The sequence below is a fragment of the Lagopus muta genome, chromosome 11, assembly GCF_023343835.1.
Source record: "Lagopus muta isolate bLagMut1 chromosome 11, bLagMut1 primary, whole genome shotgun sequence".
NCBI lineage: Eukaryota > Metazoa > Chordata > Aves > Galliformes > Phasianidae > Lagopus > Lagopus muta.
In genome coordinates this window covers 5,093,182-5,110,458 of record NC_064443.1, presented here as the reverse complement: position 1 = coordinate 5,110,458, position 17,277 = coordinate 5,093,182, and the positions used below count along the sequence as shown (strand labels likewise).

Genomic DNA, 17,277 nt, shown 5'->3' with positions numbered 1-17,277 from the left:
CTCTGTTTAGCCTAATTATCTTCCATCTTCCATTAAGCAGTCCAAGTGACTAACAGTTTATTAATGGTAAATTAAAGTTTCAAAGACGAACAAGTTTAGGAAAGCATCAAATAGCAGTGCTTAGATCTTGAGCTGCATTTCAGAGCTCATAGCCATGCATTCTGCAAATCACAGGAAAAACCTGGCCACGCCATTTCAGTTTAGCTTTCTTTCTCATATATTTGTAACAAATTTAACTGCATGAGTGTGTGTACCCATGCATAAAGGCATCTAGATGGTTCTTACTTAATATAATGAAAGTGGCCGTATGTGTTAGTCTGAATATAAATGATTAGTTCATCTCACATTATAACATAATAGACAAGAAAGGCTACCATCAAAATCTGCTAGCCATTTCAGGTGCTCACCCTGACTTACAATAACATTCACAGTACCTAGTATTTTAGAGCAAAACACAAATTATAGCTTTTGTGATTTCATGCTTCAAATGCATTTCTCATACCCAAAGACTCAAATCCCACACAAAATCAGGACCCAGTTATTAACTGTACATAGGTAACAATAATTACCTATGAAAGCTTAACAAGAGTAATTCACCTAGCAGTATGCAGGGACTCCACAGAGACAGGAGCCCACTTCCACAAGAGTATTTCTCTGGCTTAACAATAACATCCTTCCTCACCTGACTGGATACTAGCAGCTTCTGCAACAGTCAATAAGGAACCTTCTCAGGAATGGCGCAAGGGTCAAATAGGAAAAATAAACGGCGATCTTACAAATAACTCTAATGTGATGTATGTGCTCCAAGACTTAAAGCAACCTTATGACATTGTGTAAGCTGAGAGCCTTGGGAAAAAACAATCTGCTTAAAGCATAAGTATTTCTGTCAGGTAGCACCACCGTGACATCTGTTTTCTACCAACAGGGTCAGATTCTCTACATTCTCTTCACAGATTTCTGCTCTAAGTGAACAGCTAACAGCACAGTAAATTATCATCTTCCATGTGGATTGCAGAGGGAGGGGAAGAGAAGCTAATTTGTGGCTGCTTTTTCCCAAACATTTACTGATAGAAGAATGGCAAGATGACAAGAGTTTGGATACCATATGAAATTTCATTAGGGAGTGTGCTTGGCCCTTACAACTCACTCAGCTGTCTGTTTCCTGATTGAAAGGTCTGTCTCCCAGCTTTGCTCTCCTGCCAAAGCCCTGCATTTTTGCATTCCCTGGAAAATGCAATGCTTGGGGCTATGCACTGATCCAAATGTTAATATTTTCTCCAAAAATCAAAAGATGGAAAGTGTTGGTATTGTCTCAAAACTGCTTGAAATCATCATAGACAGAGCTGTATGAAACAAATCATAACTCTGGTATGCATGATGGTACCATTGCAAGGTTTGCCTGTTTCTATACAATAGATGGAAAGATTCAGCCAGACAACACGTTGCCATCAGCATGATGACTTCTGCTGGGCAATGGTGATTTTGGCAAGAAAATTGAAGTGATCAGCTAGTAACAGGAGATCTCCCCAAACTGTAACCAGTATTACTGAAGCTCTTATGATACAATTTTGCCCTTATTTCAGTTTAAAAGCAGGATATTTACTCATCCTTTTATAAGAAAAATCGTGCCTTCAGAAATTTCTGTTTAATGCCTTATAGATTGAGCAATTTAAAATCTAAGTTGTTCATGGAATATTCATTCAGTCTGATTTCTGTTGCAGAGGTGTGCACAGCTTAAAGCATCAACCAAAGGCAAATTTATTCTCTTAGCTCTAGAGTGAAAACGGATTTCATCTGTATGATAAGTGAAAAGCCAAAAATGAGACAAAATATGCACACACTGTGAGCTCTGCCATTCCCTGTTGGAGACAAGTCCAAACCAAAACCATTTCAAGTTCCCTGAATTCTTATAGTTTGGGTGAAAGTAGCACAAAAATAAATCACACCATTTTAGTTAAAAACACAAAACAAAGCTTAGCTTACCAGACTGCTTACCAGTCTGTCTAACTGGTCCTCTGGGCCACGTACTTGCCCACACAGTTGTTTGATCTGCTTTAAGTAAGCCTCTAAAAGGGAACAGTTAAGGGTCTATGAACGTGAAGGTAAATAACTCCTTAGAGTTATCTTATGATTAGTGAGGAATTATTTAAGTCAGACTTGTTTAGCACCAGAAGCAGGTGCAGTTTTGCCGCACTTAGAAGTTTCCATAACAATAAGCGCAGTGCCAATTAAAAGCCAATTAGTCATGGATATTACTTTAAGGTCCAGTTCTTTCCAGCTCTCTGCTCTTCAATTTCCCTTCTCTGGAGCTGCCCATTATTCTCACTACAAAGACTCAACATTCATGGGCACTGTGTGCCTGTCACCAGGGAGACCTCACTGCACCCAACACAAACGCTTCCCAGGCACCTCCAGAACTACTTGCCCCTCTGATCTTTGCCCTAAACAAACGTGCTGTTTATTCATATTGCTTCTCATTTATGAAGACCCACTAGATGCTGCATGCATACTAATGATAAAAGAATTTAATCAACGCTTAAGAATGAGTGGAGATTCCTCTTTTATGCACTTACCATGACAGAGAATGCAGACTGCTTGGCCTGTTTCATTATGCTTGTTCTTTAACTCTTGGGATCCCCCCTCAGTTTAAAATGTAGTGTCTGGATCTCACTCTAAGCTTTACTGAACAATAAAAAGCTCTAAAGTAAGAAAAAATAATGTAGTGGTTAAATCATATGATGAGAAATCAGGAGATCATGGTGTTTCCACCACCACAAACAACATCACCGCGCCTCCATTCATGCCTCCATCACCTCACTTTGGGATATGAAATACTGTGTATTCCAATAGCGTGGAGCATGAAACAAAATGCTGCTGGTTTGTTTAAGTCTACTTTTAAGCTCAGAAGAATTGAGAAAATCCAGCCACAAATTTACTGCCTTCTTGAATATTGAAATATTCAACGTGGAGTTCTATTTTCATGTAAAATAAACAGTCCCTTTCTTCCAGTAGACAGTAAAGATTCGTTGCTTAAGTAAATCTACTCTTCTAATTCTGTGCTCAAACTCAGATGAGAATCCATCTCACATTCAGTGTCTAGCAATGGGAATGCCCAACTTTTCCTTGCAGCAATGTGAGGAGCAGCAGTTCCCTTTCCCCCTACCCCCAGTTTTCCATACAGTCAAACAGACTTCTGGCTCCGCCTCTCTGATCTTTGGCTCTGAACTTGTCAGACTTGTCTTAAAATGTTTTGGATTACAGGAATGAGAAACAATTGTTTAATACATCCCTTCCTTAAAACTCCATTGCACAGGACATTTCCCATCCCTGCACCTCCTCCCTTCACGGCCATCAGTCCTTTCCTTTTACCTTCCCCACTCACTGCTATGATAAAAACTGCAGCCAACATCACATTCTGGATGCCTGGCAAGGCACACCATGGCAATTTATCTCCAGCGCAGTTATTTCCAACAGATCCTTGACATTTTATTCTAGCTCATCAAATAGAAAGTCTCTTGGGTATTTTGTTTGTTTTCTATTAAAAATATCCATATTTACTCATTTGCCCTCCCATATTTTCTTCATTATTTATCTGGAACAGAAAAGCTCTGAAATTCCAGCTTGTCCAGCCATGTGTTCCTTCACACATTTAAATTTATTCCATTCCCAAGCTCCTTGAAATAGTCACACTTGTTATGCTTAGTTTTAGTAATCTCTGCCCTTTATCTAGGGCATAAGAAATTCTAGCTTTGCTATATTTCTGTTGGAGAAACTAAGGCATAAGTATTCCTTAGTATAAGAATAAGAATAAGTAGAATTCTTTTTCTATAAGAAAAAGAATAAGAATAGTATAAGTATAAGAAACTCAGGCATAAGAGCCTGAGCCAGATCTAAATATTGATTCTGAAGCACCCGGCTCTGAAGGCTCTTGCTCAAAGGGCTCCCCTTTCTAGCTGCCCAGATGAGTATCTCCAGAGGAGAATAATATGAGTGTCTTTTATCGTGCATTGAGCAGGAAGATGTAACACACCATCTGTACGGCTCTCTTTCTTTCTCAACATTTAAAGAGAGCTGATGACAACATCTCAGGAGAATTACTACAGGGATTGTACTTTGTATTTCATCAGATAGTTTTAAGTTCCTTTGTAAGAATTGTGGAGAGGTGAAAGGTGTTATTTATGTCTATGCTGAAACTGGCCAGAGTGGATGTAGTCTAAGTCCTCATAAAGGCACTGAATCTTATGGGAAGAGTTTTTAAAATGTGGGGTTTTTTTTGCTTTTTTTTTTTTTTTTTAAATGAAAAAAATAATCAGAACTTCTCAATGTTCTTTGCATTGTAAGCTAAGTTGAAACAAGGTTGCCATAAGTAATACATTATTACCATCAACAGTTCTCCCATTAAACATCACAGCACTTACCACTTTAGTGTAAAAGATTTTCAAAATACTTCAATATTCTTTTGAGTTTCTTATGGGTTAAACATTTTAACCAGCTTTGACACTGCAGTTAGTAGTCCATGAGATCTCAGTATCTCCAAAAATCTCCAAACATACGTAAATTACACTGTAGTTCAAAATTAAAAGAACCACCCACAAATACCAGACAGCCATCAGAAGACTATCAATGATCCCTTGTTCAGGCATCTCTTGAATATCAGACCTCAACTTATTTTTCTTTAGAAACAAAGGAAATAAGCATAATTCAGAAAAATGAAGTGTAACATCCTTGTCAAAGGAAATATTTTGCTCTATTTCACAGTCACTAACTACAACACTAAACTCACAGCAAAACCCTGTAGTGATGATCCCAGGAGCCTCCATTTTGAATTCCCAGCCTTGCTATTTGCAGGCTACTTAATGATTTCCCTCCTTCTTCCCACTCCCTGAACTGATGAAAGCTAAATGACCAGCCAGGCTTCGTTCTGGAGGCTGCTGTTTCCCTTGACTTTGCAGGAAGTGTGATTGTTGCTAAGTTAATACCATAAGCTGTAAACAAAACACATCGTTAATTTTCATGCAGTTGGCTCTATTGGAGGGAGTGAAAAAGAAGCAACGTTTTCTAACATGGTTTGCCTCAAGTTTTTAGCCTAAAGATTTTTGAAATAGACTTTCTGTTTTGTTAAAGTCACGACTGTATTCACCCAGTGCACGTACACCCACAGACACCATGAGATCCAGTACTGCTGTGGTTCTTCAGAAACCAATGGCAGCTGTGGTATTTTAAACAAAAGCTCCCAGCAATACTTATCTCTAACTTGGCACCAGTTTTCATCTTACTACATGTCCTGTCTTTTTCTGAGCAGTAGTTGAACTTACTGGCAGGAAATACTTGTAAGATTTCCACAGAAATATTGTGTTCTGTAACTCGCTTCAGCAGAATTTTCCAGGAGTTTTAACTCTCAGTTTTTGCTGATGAATATTTAGTGTGTTAAATGCAGGGAATAATTAGCATTCATCAAACCAAAACTAATCCTAGGAAGTGTTTAGAGGGAACTTATTTACTGTAGATCTGAATTTGTTTTGCTATCTACACGCAGAAGAAAATTTATGAACTATGTGATGGCTCCTACTGGGAAAACAATGTGATGGTGCTGTTTGTGTGGTGTAAATGGGAAAGTATACTGGTGTTCAGTTTTGAAAGTCAATTGTTCTCCAAGTTGTAGAAAAGGAAACAATAGAAAAGTACTCTAATGAAGTATATTACATTTCATTGCATACCCAGCACACACGTGTAATGTATACAACCTTGTAATGAGCTGTCTCTGTTCATTGAGCTTCATATCCAAAAGGCTGCTTATTCCTACCTCTGTAAATACTTGATACAAAGTTTATGAACAGACTGATTTTGCATTTATCTGATACGACTATGTATTTATTACAAATAACTGGTCTTAGAATTCCATCATAACTCTAATTGCACTAACCATTTGTGGAATTGAGTTACTAATATACAGTGAAAAGAACTGGACTGCTGAAATAAATTCAGTACTGTAAGGTGTCTCAGTTTCATGAACTGCATTTCTACTATTTTGGATGTAAATAGGATCATCTGGATTCACTTCCTTTGTCACCAATATTGCACACTGCCATTGTATTTTGTCTAAAGTAACAACAGTGATAACTACACTGTCTTTCAGTGTATCCATTAGAGCATTTTAATCTCAACTGCATGAAAATTAATTCTGTATTATTACTCCTACTTTGAATTTCCTTAAAGGTACTGCCTCAACTCTGTCCATTGTGCTAACTATGATTTCCTCAGTTCAAATAATCATTATTTTCTCATAAATGCAGCTACATTAAAAAAAAAAAAAAACAAAAAAAAAAACAACAGATTTTGTTGACAAGTTTAAGGACTTGCATTCATCAGGTACACTTTTTTTAATCCATAAGCAATGCTACTTGTGTCTAATGTAGCTGATAATCAGGGTATTTCCCAGTCTTAAAAAAGACAGGAGTAGCATGCTTTGAAAAATCGTTTTCTTTAAGAGAGATTTAGGATTGCTAGCAGTTCAGAAGAGCAGTGATCCCATTTGCAGGTGTGTGACTGTGTTCACGTGTCATTCCTTTTGATTTTCCAATCTCTTCATCCCCTGTACTCAGGAAACTTAGATCTGAACTGCCTAAAAGGCACCTTAGTGATGTCTTCTGTTATTTATAACTGAGCACAGAATTAGAAGGCAGAAGTACTTCATACTAATCTTAACTTTGCTTTTGAATTAAGTGCATAGTATCATTAAAAGCTCCTGCAAACAAAACTCAAATCTCAGTGTCAGCGAAACAAATGGAAACAAGTTTTGTATGTCTTTATGAAATGCAGACCACAAAATACGTATTTTTACGCATAAGGTATACTGAAATGTCTGACAAGGGCAGTATGAAAACCAATTGTTGAGTACATATGAAGTGTTTGAACCTGAGAAATACAACCCTGCTGGCTGCTACTGCTATCCACGTAGCACCTCGTTCCCTGCAATTTGATTTGAGGGACTCACAAAAAGCCTTTAAGATCAGCATTAAGGAAGATGATATTCTTGCAGAGCTGCTTTCTATTGCTGGTCTTTAGGCTGAGCTGAGTCTTGGTCCAGTGCTGTAGCCTGACATTTGTAAGCCTGGATACCATTCTAAGTGACTGGATGTAAGACTTGCTACCCTAGCTATAAGTGTGTTCATGTTAAAAATGAAGCATGTGCTCTATCACTGCCAGTGGAGAAGGGAGACTTTATGGCCAGAGTAGACTGTTTCCATATATATTTTCCAGAAGCCCTTGACATGAACTAAAAGCTACAGGCAATATTTAGTTCTTACTATCTAAATATAAGAATAGTTGAAATGCACCTTCCTTTGATTCCAGCAAAAAAGGACTCAGTGCAGTCCCTGGCACTTTGATTTCACAGGCATTGAAGGATGATGACCCTTTCTTTGTTTGAACAGTGTATTTTTCATTCATCGTTCATATGTCACACTGTGGACATTCATTGTGTTTTCTCCAAATTTCCTACAAGTTCACCTTACTTTGTCTTTTTTTTTTCCAGATCAGAAATGGTGAAATTTCAGCTTGCTTCCAGAAGCAGCCCAGAGCAGAAAGATGCAGCAGCGCTGTCAGATGGAAGATGCTGCTTCTCTGTTGTGCAACAAGATCGAACATCTCCCATGGGCAGAGCTGGGATTTCTGAAAACGGTATCAAGCCCAGTACTAAACTCCCTCACCTATTTTTAAAGATCCTCCGCAGAAAACTGATTAGATATTAATCCACCAAAGCCACAAATAAGCCTCAATGTAGCTTGAAACCCTAGATTTAAATGAAAGGTAATATCGCAGCTTTCTACTTCTCCCTCCCAACATAGTTTTGCTTCATGCAAGACTGAACATCTCACTTAGTGTTATGACTTAAAGTAACTGTTTTTCCCTCATTATTTGCCTTACCAAAGCAGCCTTCCTTTCTTAGAAGTATGAAGTTTCTATTTATTTAATTCAACACTAAAAACCTCAGAACACCAGCTAAAATTATTTACAAGAAAACAGTTTAATCACAATACCTGGAAACATTCTGGCTGCTTCAGCAGCTCTGAGAAGATCCAACTTATTTAGCACATGTAGCCCTAACCACTGTCATAGCACCACTCACTTAAGATTCCTCATGGGACTCAATGAAGCATTCTTTGAAAGTCTTCTAAGATCCTCAGGTTTGCTCAGACCGGCTCTTGCTGAAACTGACCTAGACTAGGATTTAGGGCTTTTAAAGAGATGACAACTTCTGGTGGATCATTTAACTGCCGTGATCGTTAGAGACATTTATCACAACGCCAAACTTCTCCCAGCCTCCTGCTCAATGCCAAGTAGACAGCAACAGCAAAGCAAATCCAGCTGCAATTCAATTCAGTGATTTTTGACACATCTAATTCAAAGATGTGAAAAACAGCTACCTGAGATCAACTGCAAGTAATAACACATCTTTACCACAGACTAAGAGATCTATTTGTAATGCGTAAAATTAGGCTTGGGGTATGTAATGGAGTTGGCAAGCAGCTGCTCAGGGATGCAAAAAAACAATAAACATAAGCACAGCATTACAGCATGTTCTCCATTTGGCTAGGCTTACAAAATGAACCTGCATACACAAACGTTATTAAATCAGGCACTTATCCAGCTCAAAGATAGATTCTACATCTGATATATGTCACAGTTCAAGTTCAGAGAGCTCTCTAGCAAAAGTTTCTCAAATAAGTTTGCCAGAGAAGAAAAATGAGTCAGAACAGAACTGTAAAGTTGAACAAATAAAAAAAAAAAAAAGCCTGGATGTCTGGGATAAACCCAGATACAACAGGTGTGTGAATCCAGATGTTTTCAGAAATCTTTAGTTACACTTCAACAAATAGTAATTTCTCACAGCAGAAGAGCACTTGGATCAATGGAATTGTGCAAATTTTTCTGCATTAACTGTTACAAATTACTGCTTAAGTGTCATGATAACAAAGTGCTCTGTGATTTTATGAATGGAAGTGTTTTGTTAAAATACTGCCTTTACATAAAGAGAGATACTTAAGAACTTTGGCTTTCTCCTTTCTAGCTTCCAAACTTGCTAATCATAACCTACATGAGGGATGCCTAAAATAGCCTTTCCTACATGCATTTTCAAACAGAGCAGAGGAAATTATCACATAGGAAAGGGAAAGTATTGGGAATTCTTCAGATACGTGTGAGAATACTTTGAGGTTCATACACTTTTTGTTTATTTTTAAAAATCTAACCCGAGTATCAGCTAGCAAAAAAAAATAACCAGGTGCAAAAGGAATGCAGTGGATTACACGTACCAGTTTGAAGTTCTGAAGTGGCTGCATAGTGCTGTGTTCACTGTGTTTGTGAACTCTGATCATTATCCCTTTAAATGCCTATAAAGAAAAAAAAAAAACATAAGGAATTAGTTCCCGAATAATGTTTATTCGTGTTCAGCCAGTAACTTATTGAACGCTACTGGAACCGAAAAGTCATTAACACACACGTGCCGAGCTGACCGAAGGCAAAGCAGGCAGCAGGGGCCGCCCGCCCTCAGCCGGCAGCGCCCGAAGGCCACGTGCTGCCGGGCTCGATGGCGGAGCGCGGCTGCCCCCCGGAGGGGCTCCTGCCAGCAGCACGGCGCGGTGCTGGGCTCTCCAACGGCACGCAATGGAGCGCTGCGTCCGCTCCAGCAGCGCGAGCCTCCCGGGATCCAGCAAATACCTTCTTGGAGTAGAAGCAAGAGATAAATACAACGGCTTTTCTAACGTACAGCTTAAAAAGTATTGAAATATTTCTGAAGCGGTACATGTATGCATACACACGTTATGGGCACATCATTAATAACATACTTGGCACATGAGGAGGCATTAAGTTTACATTACAGAGATGCACCTAAGGTTGGTACCTACAGGTCAAACGTAAATCACCCTCCCCATAAAAAACAATAAGACAACAAATCAGAGAAAAATTAATTCAAACTCTTGCACTCTAGATACACGCTTGGAAGGTGAAAAACAAACAAAAAAAAAGCCCACCCTAACAAATACAACAGTTTCATACCTGCTGAAGATCATATATTCAATTTCATGCGTGAAAGGCAACTGTGCTCCTTAATAATACATCATCTATTCACACTTAAATGAAAGTAAAGAAACCTTTACTTTACCCTGCAAGAGGGTGCTGAAGTGCTCAGCGTTCCTAAAATAATAATCTCTACCAAGATGACATTGCCCCGAGCTCTAAGCCTCTTTTCACAGTTGAGGAAAGACCCAGTACTGTGCCTTACTCAAGCAATTTAAACCTCTGTCTCACGAGTGTTAGTTGTCACAGCTGTGGTACATTGGGGTTGTTTTGCAGCTGAGCAGCTTTGATTTCTCAGCAGATGAGCAGCTGTTCCGGGCAGTGGAGGGCCAGGCGGCCTCTGATGAAGAGGAGGAGAAGTGGGCAGGAGACCAGCAGCCCCAGGCAGCCTATGTAAAGGAAATAGTGGCCAAGCTCCCTTGCTGTGGCAGCGGGTATGTTCCTGAGATTTGTTTTACTTGAGCCCTTTGAGAATGTTCCCTCGTGATCTGTGGGCACTGTGGCTTCAGTAAGAGGCAGTAATCTTGTAGAACCAAAATCAGCAGGCCCATGTTCAGCATGGGGCAAACAGTGACCTAAATGCTCACACCTAATCCTAATCAGCATCAGCTGGGACCTATTCATTGCCTGCTCTGCCAAAAGATCTGGGGGAAGGTTGGTTTGGGGTTTTTTTGTGTGTGTTTTTGGTGTTGTTTTATATATATTTTTAAAACACAGATCATCATGAGTTTTCATTCACTTTTTTCTTCATATATATACTCATAGATGTGATGAAAAAAAACGGAAAAAGTTCATGACGTACTTGGAGACCAGCAGTGCTGATGGCTATGAAGCTGCTGAGGAGCTAGAGGAGCGAATCAGCCAGCTCTGTGAGCAGCTGGAGCTTAAGGGGCACGAGGTGAAGAAACTGGAAACAGATATGGAGGAGGTAACAGGTGCCAAGCATATGCTGAAGCAGTTGTTTCTGTACCTTTAAGTGGCTACGCCTGTATCCATATGAATTTTATTCTAACCCTTCCACTTTCTCTCCCTGGCATTTCTCCCTGTGCTACTCTTTTGCAAAACTATGTCATGCTTTCCCGTGCCACCTGCATTTTCAGCATGGCTCCAACCTGAACCTCCATTTGTTTGGAGGATGAAATGTGCACCAGCTGCAGTCAAACCCAAGCTCTTCAAATACCATTCTTTACTGAACTGGCCTAAGATGTTCACTGATAGTGTGTTTAGGACAGGTGCTGCTATAGGCCAAAGGGCAACGCGCTAACAACAGGGTTACCATAGGCAGCTGTCAGTGGTCCCTCAGCTCTGGATGATGCACACTTTGTGTCCTCCTACTCCTCTGGGAGCACAACAACTTCTCAAGAAATCCCTCCAGCTGACTGAGATGCAGATATTCACCATTCTTCTGTCCTTAAAAGAAAATCATTTAGCTTCGTCTGGCCAGCTCTGAGACTTAAAACTAGCATATTTGTAAATCAAAAAATAGTTCTCAGGTTTAGCAGCATGCTCATCTTTGCTTTAACAGAAGTTGTAACCATAGTAGTTCAAAGCCTCAGTGCAGCATCCTGATAGTCCTGTGTGATGTAACTTTAAATCCTGCAAATGGCAGCCAATGAAAGACATAGATTTAAATACTATCAATCTTTCTATGAAACAAAATAAGACAGATTGCTGACTCATTGCAATGTAAATTTAAAATCAGAAGGATTAGTCATTTTGAGCCTGGTAGAAATGTATTCTTAAGGTCCTTTACATTTACTTACCCAGTATTGTATCTCGTGCACAGCTTTTGGTATTTTTTGTTGCTGCAATACAAGCAGAAGAGTAGTAAGTAATTTCTGTCAAGATGTTTACCATCCTTGTAATCAGTACCACATGAACTGGAAGACTGAGAAATGCTCTCTCAGATCTGATTTGCAAATAAATATATTTGGTGGTTTAATAAACAAACCACCAAAACACTTTTTCTGACCTGAAAAAAATACTTTATGTGTTGCTCTATGTACTTCTGTTTGGACTTGCTCCAGGCTAAAAGAATAGAGAAATAACAGCAAAGCTAACAAGGAAACTCGGCAGGCAAGTGCAAAGCAACACTCTCAAACACTGATTAATAACTGATCCAATCTAACACTGTAAAACCAGGGTGAATTTTTTTCATGTCTTGAAAGTTCTTCTTTCTAACAACTGAACTATTAAAAAAAAAGTACTGAAGACCTGGGAGGAAGATGTCAGGACAGGGGCACAACGGGTGGAGAAAATATGACCAAATTCTAAAAATGCAGAGAGATGCTGCCAGGTGTTGTGTTGTAAAGAAATGCCAATGGTTTTCTCTAAAAGATCCCTTTAAAACTGTCAGTCTAATTAGAAGACAGTAATTAATGATCTGTCATACAGGTTCAAATGAAAAGTTCATTCTAACATCACATGCTTGATGGCAACAAGCAGTGGTTATTTAGAGAAAAGGAATGAAAAACAGTACAGAGAATTTTCCTCTTGGTATTAGTCACCTGGTTTCCAATGAACAGGGAACAGACGCACCTTCAACCAGACAATGCACTGACAGCTTCACGTTTAATGGCCAGTTTTGGAGCTATTTAACATCTACTTTCTCTACATCCTCTTTCTTTCGCTGTCAATGCATTTGGTATCTCCCAGCTAGGAGTCACACAAATTAGTTACAAAGAGACAAGCTTTGAGGACTTGTTTTTGTTCACTTTAAATCCGTTGCTGAATCATCCACTCTTACTTAGTTCTTTTCCTTGGGAAAAATAGCTTATAGTCTTTTGCAGTGAGTGTAACCAACTACTCCTAGCCTGCTTCAGCTCTCTTTGTATAGAAACCATTCCTTCCCTTATTCTATTTTATTTTTCAATGTACCTTTCAAGCTCTATTACCCTTTTTTTGAATGAGAAGAGCTGAATACAAGTCCATCACAGCATAATTATTGTTTCTGTTCTGTTCCCACTTCCTATTCTAATAGCTCCCAGCAAATATCCTTTTGATCTCTGGTGACCACAGAGCTATTCCCAGGAGATTACAGCTCTCCTAGATCCCCTTGAATTGTAGTAATCATTACTGCATGTTTATGACATGGCGTACCTTTCCTATATGCCTTATTTTGCTATATTGGCATTGAACTTCTTCTGCTCTTTTATTGCAGTTATTCAGCTTCATGCAATCCAGCAGTAATTCTTTGCAGGCAGCTTTGATTACATCCTTCCTCCCACCCCCTCAAAATGTATCAGTAGCAAACAAACACTTTGATGTTCACTCCTCCTCGAAATAATTAATGAAAATGCTCAGGTCTTAAATCAGATCTTTGTGAGATCCTTGCTAGTGAATGCTGACCCTCCAGTCTGGGTCTGCCGTTCTGTGCTCAACCCCCATCTTTTAATCACTGTGAGTCCACAGCAGGAGCTACCTGCACTACTGTCCTATGGCAGTTACATTTTGGCTATGTATCTTCTCAAAACTTTTATTTTGAGAAGAACTTTTATTTACTTTTTCAAAATACACTCATCTGAATTAACATTATTCATACACGCTCTCAAATATATCTAATGGATTCCTTCTTTATGTTTGTCTACATATTCACCAAGTCCCTTGTGCATTACAGTTCCTGACAATTTGCCAGACAGCATAACTGATACTCCCAAGGCGATGTGTTGCTCCTCAAATCATCTCTGCAGCATCTCTTAAAAACTGGTGCTACATTGGCCACCCTCCATTCCTTTGAGGGTGAATTGATTTAAAAGATAGTTTGCACAGCACAGTTCATCACTTCATTCTGGAGTTTTGTTGCTGTTTTCTTCCTGTTCTGGGAAACTTTTCTCAGCTTCATTGCTGGCAAACATGAGACTAATATGACAGCCTCCTTAACTTCAGTAGAAAATACAATGCAGTCCTTCAGGGACTTCTGCAGACTAATTAATCATAGAATCATAGAATGGCCTGGGTTGAAAAGGACCACAGTGGTCACCTGTTCCAACCCCCTGCTATGTGCAGGTCACCAACCAGCAGACCAGGCTGCGCAGAGCCACATCCAGCCTGGCCTTGAATGCCTCCAGGGATGGGGCATCCACAGCCTCCTTGGGCAACCTGTGCCAGTGCCTCACCGCCCTCTGTGTGAAAAACTTCCTCCTAATATCTAACCTAAACCTCCCCTGTCTCAGTTTAAAACCATTCCCCATTGTCCTATCACTGTCCACCCTCACAAACAGCTGTTCCCCCTCTTGTTTATACGCTCCCTCCAAGTACTGCAAGTCCACACTGAGGTCTCCCCGGAGCCTTCTGTTCTTCAAGCTGAACAAGCCCAGTTTCCTCAACCTTTCCTCACAGAAGAAGTGCTCCAGCTCTCAGATCATCTTAGTGGCCATCCTCTGGATCCTCTCCAAGAGCTCCACATCTTTCTTATTCATTATCCTTCTTATTCATTATTCTAGCTTTATTTGCGTGCTGTACTCCAGAGCTCAGGTTTTTCCTGTAGCATTCTCTCCCTTTTTTAAGCGTACCACCTACCAGCAAACGGCTTATTCTCAAAACTGACATTTGGCAAGGTAGTATTTCCATTTCACAACCAAGGCGCAGATCCAAAATCGGGCTGTGCTAAGGGACTTGGGTAGAACCCAGCACACAGCCCACTGCTCTGAACCCTGCAACCCAATTATTATTCACCACTCCTCCTCATTATCTAAGTTTTAAAAATAGCTCTACAATCATCATTTTCTTGTTTGCAAATGTGTTATCAGCAGCTGTTAGATGTAACCTATCTAGGGAAAGCAGTCAGAATGTTTTAACACTACATTGAGCTACTGTCTGAAAGCACATAAGATGAGAGAAAAAACCCAACATACACATACATACAAATGTATGTAAATATAACAGTATCCAGAAACTAGCATGCTTACGTAGGACAAGAAGACCGTTATACTAAAACAGCTAAGAAAAAAGGTTCACTACAAGCCAACACGACTAAAGCAGCAGCTGAAAGCAGTGGCAACATGATGGTATGGGCACAGGGACCTGGCAGGGTGTACCAGGATAGATGGGCACCCGTTATCAATTTCCATGAGCATCTGTTTGACTGCGTTTTTGGAAAGTCCATTTCCCACATAAAAATAATGACATTTCTTCCTTTTGTGTAACTTTGTATGACTGTTTCTGCTCTACAGGGAAATATAACCACTTCCTGTGTTTAGTGAACATCTGTGGCAGGTGGCATTTACAATGCAGAGGCTTTCTGCAATGTAATAGAGGAAACCTTCTGTTTAACTCACTGAAAGCCTCACATAGCCTCTAGAGCATCCCAGTCAGACTGCTGCCACGTTAGGGTAACAAAGTTGGCTCAACATACAGGAAAATGTTAGTTTCTTCGTCTAAAAGGGTGTTCAGACAGTGATGTTGAAATCACTGTTTGCAGATGGGCCAGGTTAAGTGATTCAAGCTTCTGTAGCTGTTCTGAGATGTATAGCTCAGATGAGCTGGAAAGCCTCACACAGCAAAGCACACAGAGAGTTAATGTAACAGGGAAATTTGCATCTGATGGAGCAATAAGTGCCAACTAACAGCCAACTTTTAGCACTGTCAGAAACTAAAACCTTCTGCAAGGCTCATTGTGAATCAGGGACTAATTTATTTTTTTACTCTAATGACATTTATGTGTTAGGGAACTGAAATTCTTTCCCATTTATTAAAAATCCATTAGGATAGAAATCTCCACAAATAAAATCTATTAAGCACTGCATATATTGAGGTCTGCAGCCCTTCTGGTTCTCTGTAAATACTCCTAAAACTGCAATAAAGATAAAAGATGACAAACAAATGCCAGCAAGCTTAGCATTTACCTCACATGATTTTGGTTTTCAGTGTAATGTTAATAAACAGATTTAGATTCTATTTGCAACAAGAAATTTCATAAACTGGTAATTTCAGAATGCTGGGTTCAGCAACGAGTGGGAAATGAAGTTCATAAAACTGAAATCTGTCAGTGCTCTCAAAGGTCCAGAATTGACATGTAAGTGTCATACTTTCCAGAGGATGCTTTCCAGGCTGAATTTAGCAATGCATCTGCAGTGGGTGTGGGTCTGTGGCAAACAAAGATATTCACTTTTTCAAAAGGTGCAGTGGCATTCTAGTACAGTATTAGTCACTTAAGTTCTGCATTAAAAAGTAATGTTCAAATCCTAAACATTTTTTTTCACAGGCAGGTTTAGAAAACTAACAGATTGGATCAGCTTTGGTAGGTCCAGATCTAAGAAGACCACTCCTGTGCAGAATTTCTGTAGATCATTCTAAAGTCTTGCTGAATCTGGACCTTTACGTGCTTGGTTGCAAAGCGTGCCAGTGTTTTGCAGAACCAGAATCTTGGAAGTCATTCTGTAGGACTTTTCTTTTTTTCCCTCAGCCAAAATACTTTGAAGAAATTGGGTAATTACCTTCCTGTTTCAGTGATAGATAACTGACTTGGAGAAGCTGCAAGACCAAAACACAACGACATTGGTGAGGGAACACAAATCAGTTATGTCTTATAGAGGACCACAGGAATGCAAAGCGTTAGAAAGCTAAAGTAGGAAAGCCAGTACTTACAACTTACAAGATCTAGAATGATCTGCTAGCACCCAATCTTGAATGAATTGCCATTATGTGCAAGTGTGAAACATGCATTTCCTAGAAACTATTAATTCTTTATGTAGTACACTAAAGAAATGTATTTTTCAAGATAATCTTCTCAAGAGAACTAACATTTACCAGATAAAGGGGATAACTCAGCTTTGCAATTGTTAGGCAAGAAAGTTAAAAGCTCCAGTGCTTTAATTCCTGTGTCATTATCCAGATGAAAGGCCCATTGCTAACTGAACTGCAGCAAAAGGTGGAGGAAACGGAAATGTTGAAGATGGAGCTACAGATGTTGGAGACTGAGAGAGTTAGGCTGTCACTGGTGGAAGAAAAGCTCATGGATGTTTTACAGCTTCTTCAACAGCTGCGAGACTTGGTATGGCAAGAAAGTAGTCCAGTAACTTAAAGCTCTTTATGATAGTGTTCTTTTCAAACCAAGAAATGATATTCATACATTCCATTCAGCACAAAATCCTTTACACCAAGAAACATTTTTACATGCATTTGCCTTTGGAACTGCCTAGTGATTTCAAAAAACTTTTAAAGTACTCAGGATGACTTTCAAAAAGAGTCCTAGAGGTC

General features: G+C 39.5%; 2 protein-coding genes across 5 annotated transcripts in view; one reads left to right on the top strand and one right to left on the bottom strand.

The window, feature by feature from the left end:
- CFAP92 (cilia and flagella associated protein 92 (putative)) overlaps nt 1-10,196 on the bottom strand; it is a 65,851-nt gene extending 55,655 nt beyond the window's left edge. The window contains exons 1-2 of the mRNA XM_048957716.1: nt 10,060-10,196; nt 9,315-9,392 (exon numbers count right to left, since the gene is read on the bottom strand). The gene's annotated coding sequence lies outside the window, so the exon portion shown is untranslated. The remainder of the gene's footprint in view (nt 1-9,314; nt 9,393-10,059) is intronic.
- Nucleotides 1-17,277, top strand: part of EFCC1 (EF-hand and coiled-coil domain containing 1) — a 48,576-nt gene that overhangs the window by 25,649 nt on the left and 5,650 nt on the right. Inside the window, exons 3-6 of one of the 4 annotated variants that reach the window (XM_048957722.1) lie at nt 7,535-7,680; nt 10,382-10,514; nt 10,846-11,008; nt 16,913-17,071. In XM_048957722.1, the coding sequence (XP_048813679.1) occupies nt 7,535-7,680; nt 10,382-10,514; nt 10,846-11,008; nt 16,913-17,071 (601 nt within the window). Of the gene's footprint in view, nt 1-7,534; nt 7,681-10,378; nt 10,515-10,845; nt 11,016-16,912; nt 17,072-17,277 lie in introns of all 4 variants that reach the window. The other 3 variants (XM_048957721.1, XM_048957724.1, XM_048957723.1) reach the window with 3 other exon arrangements.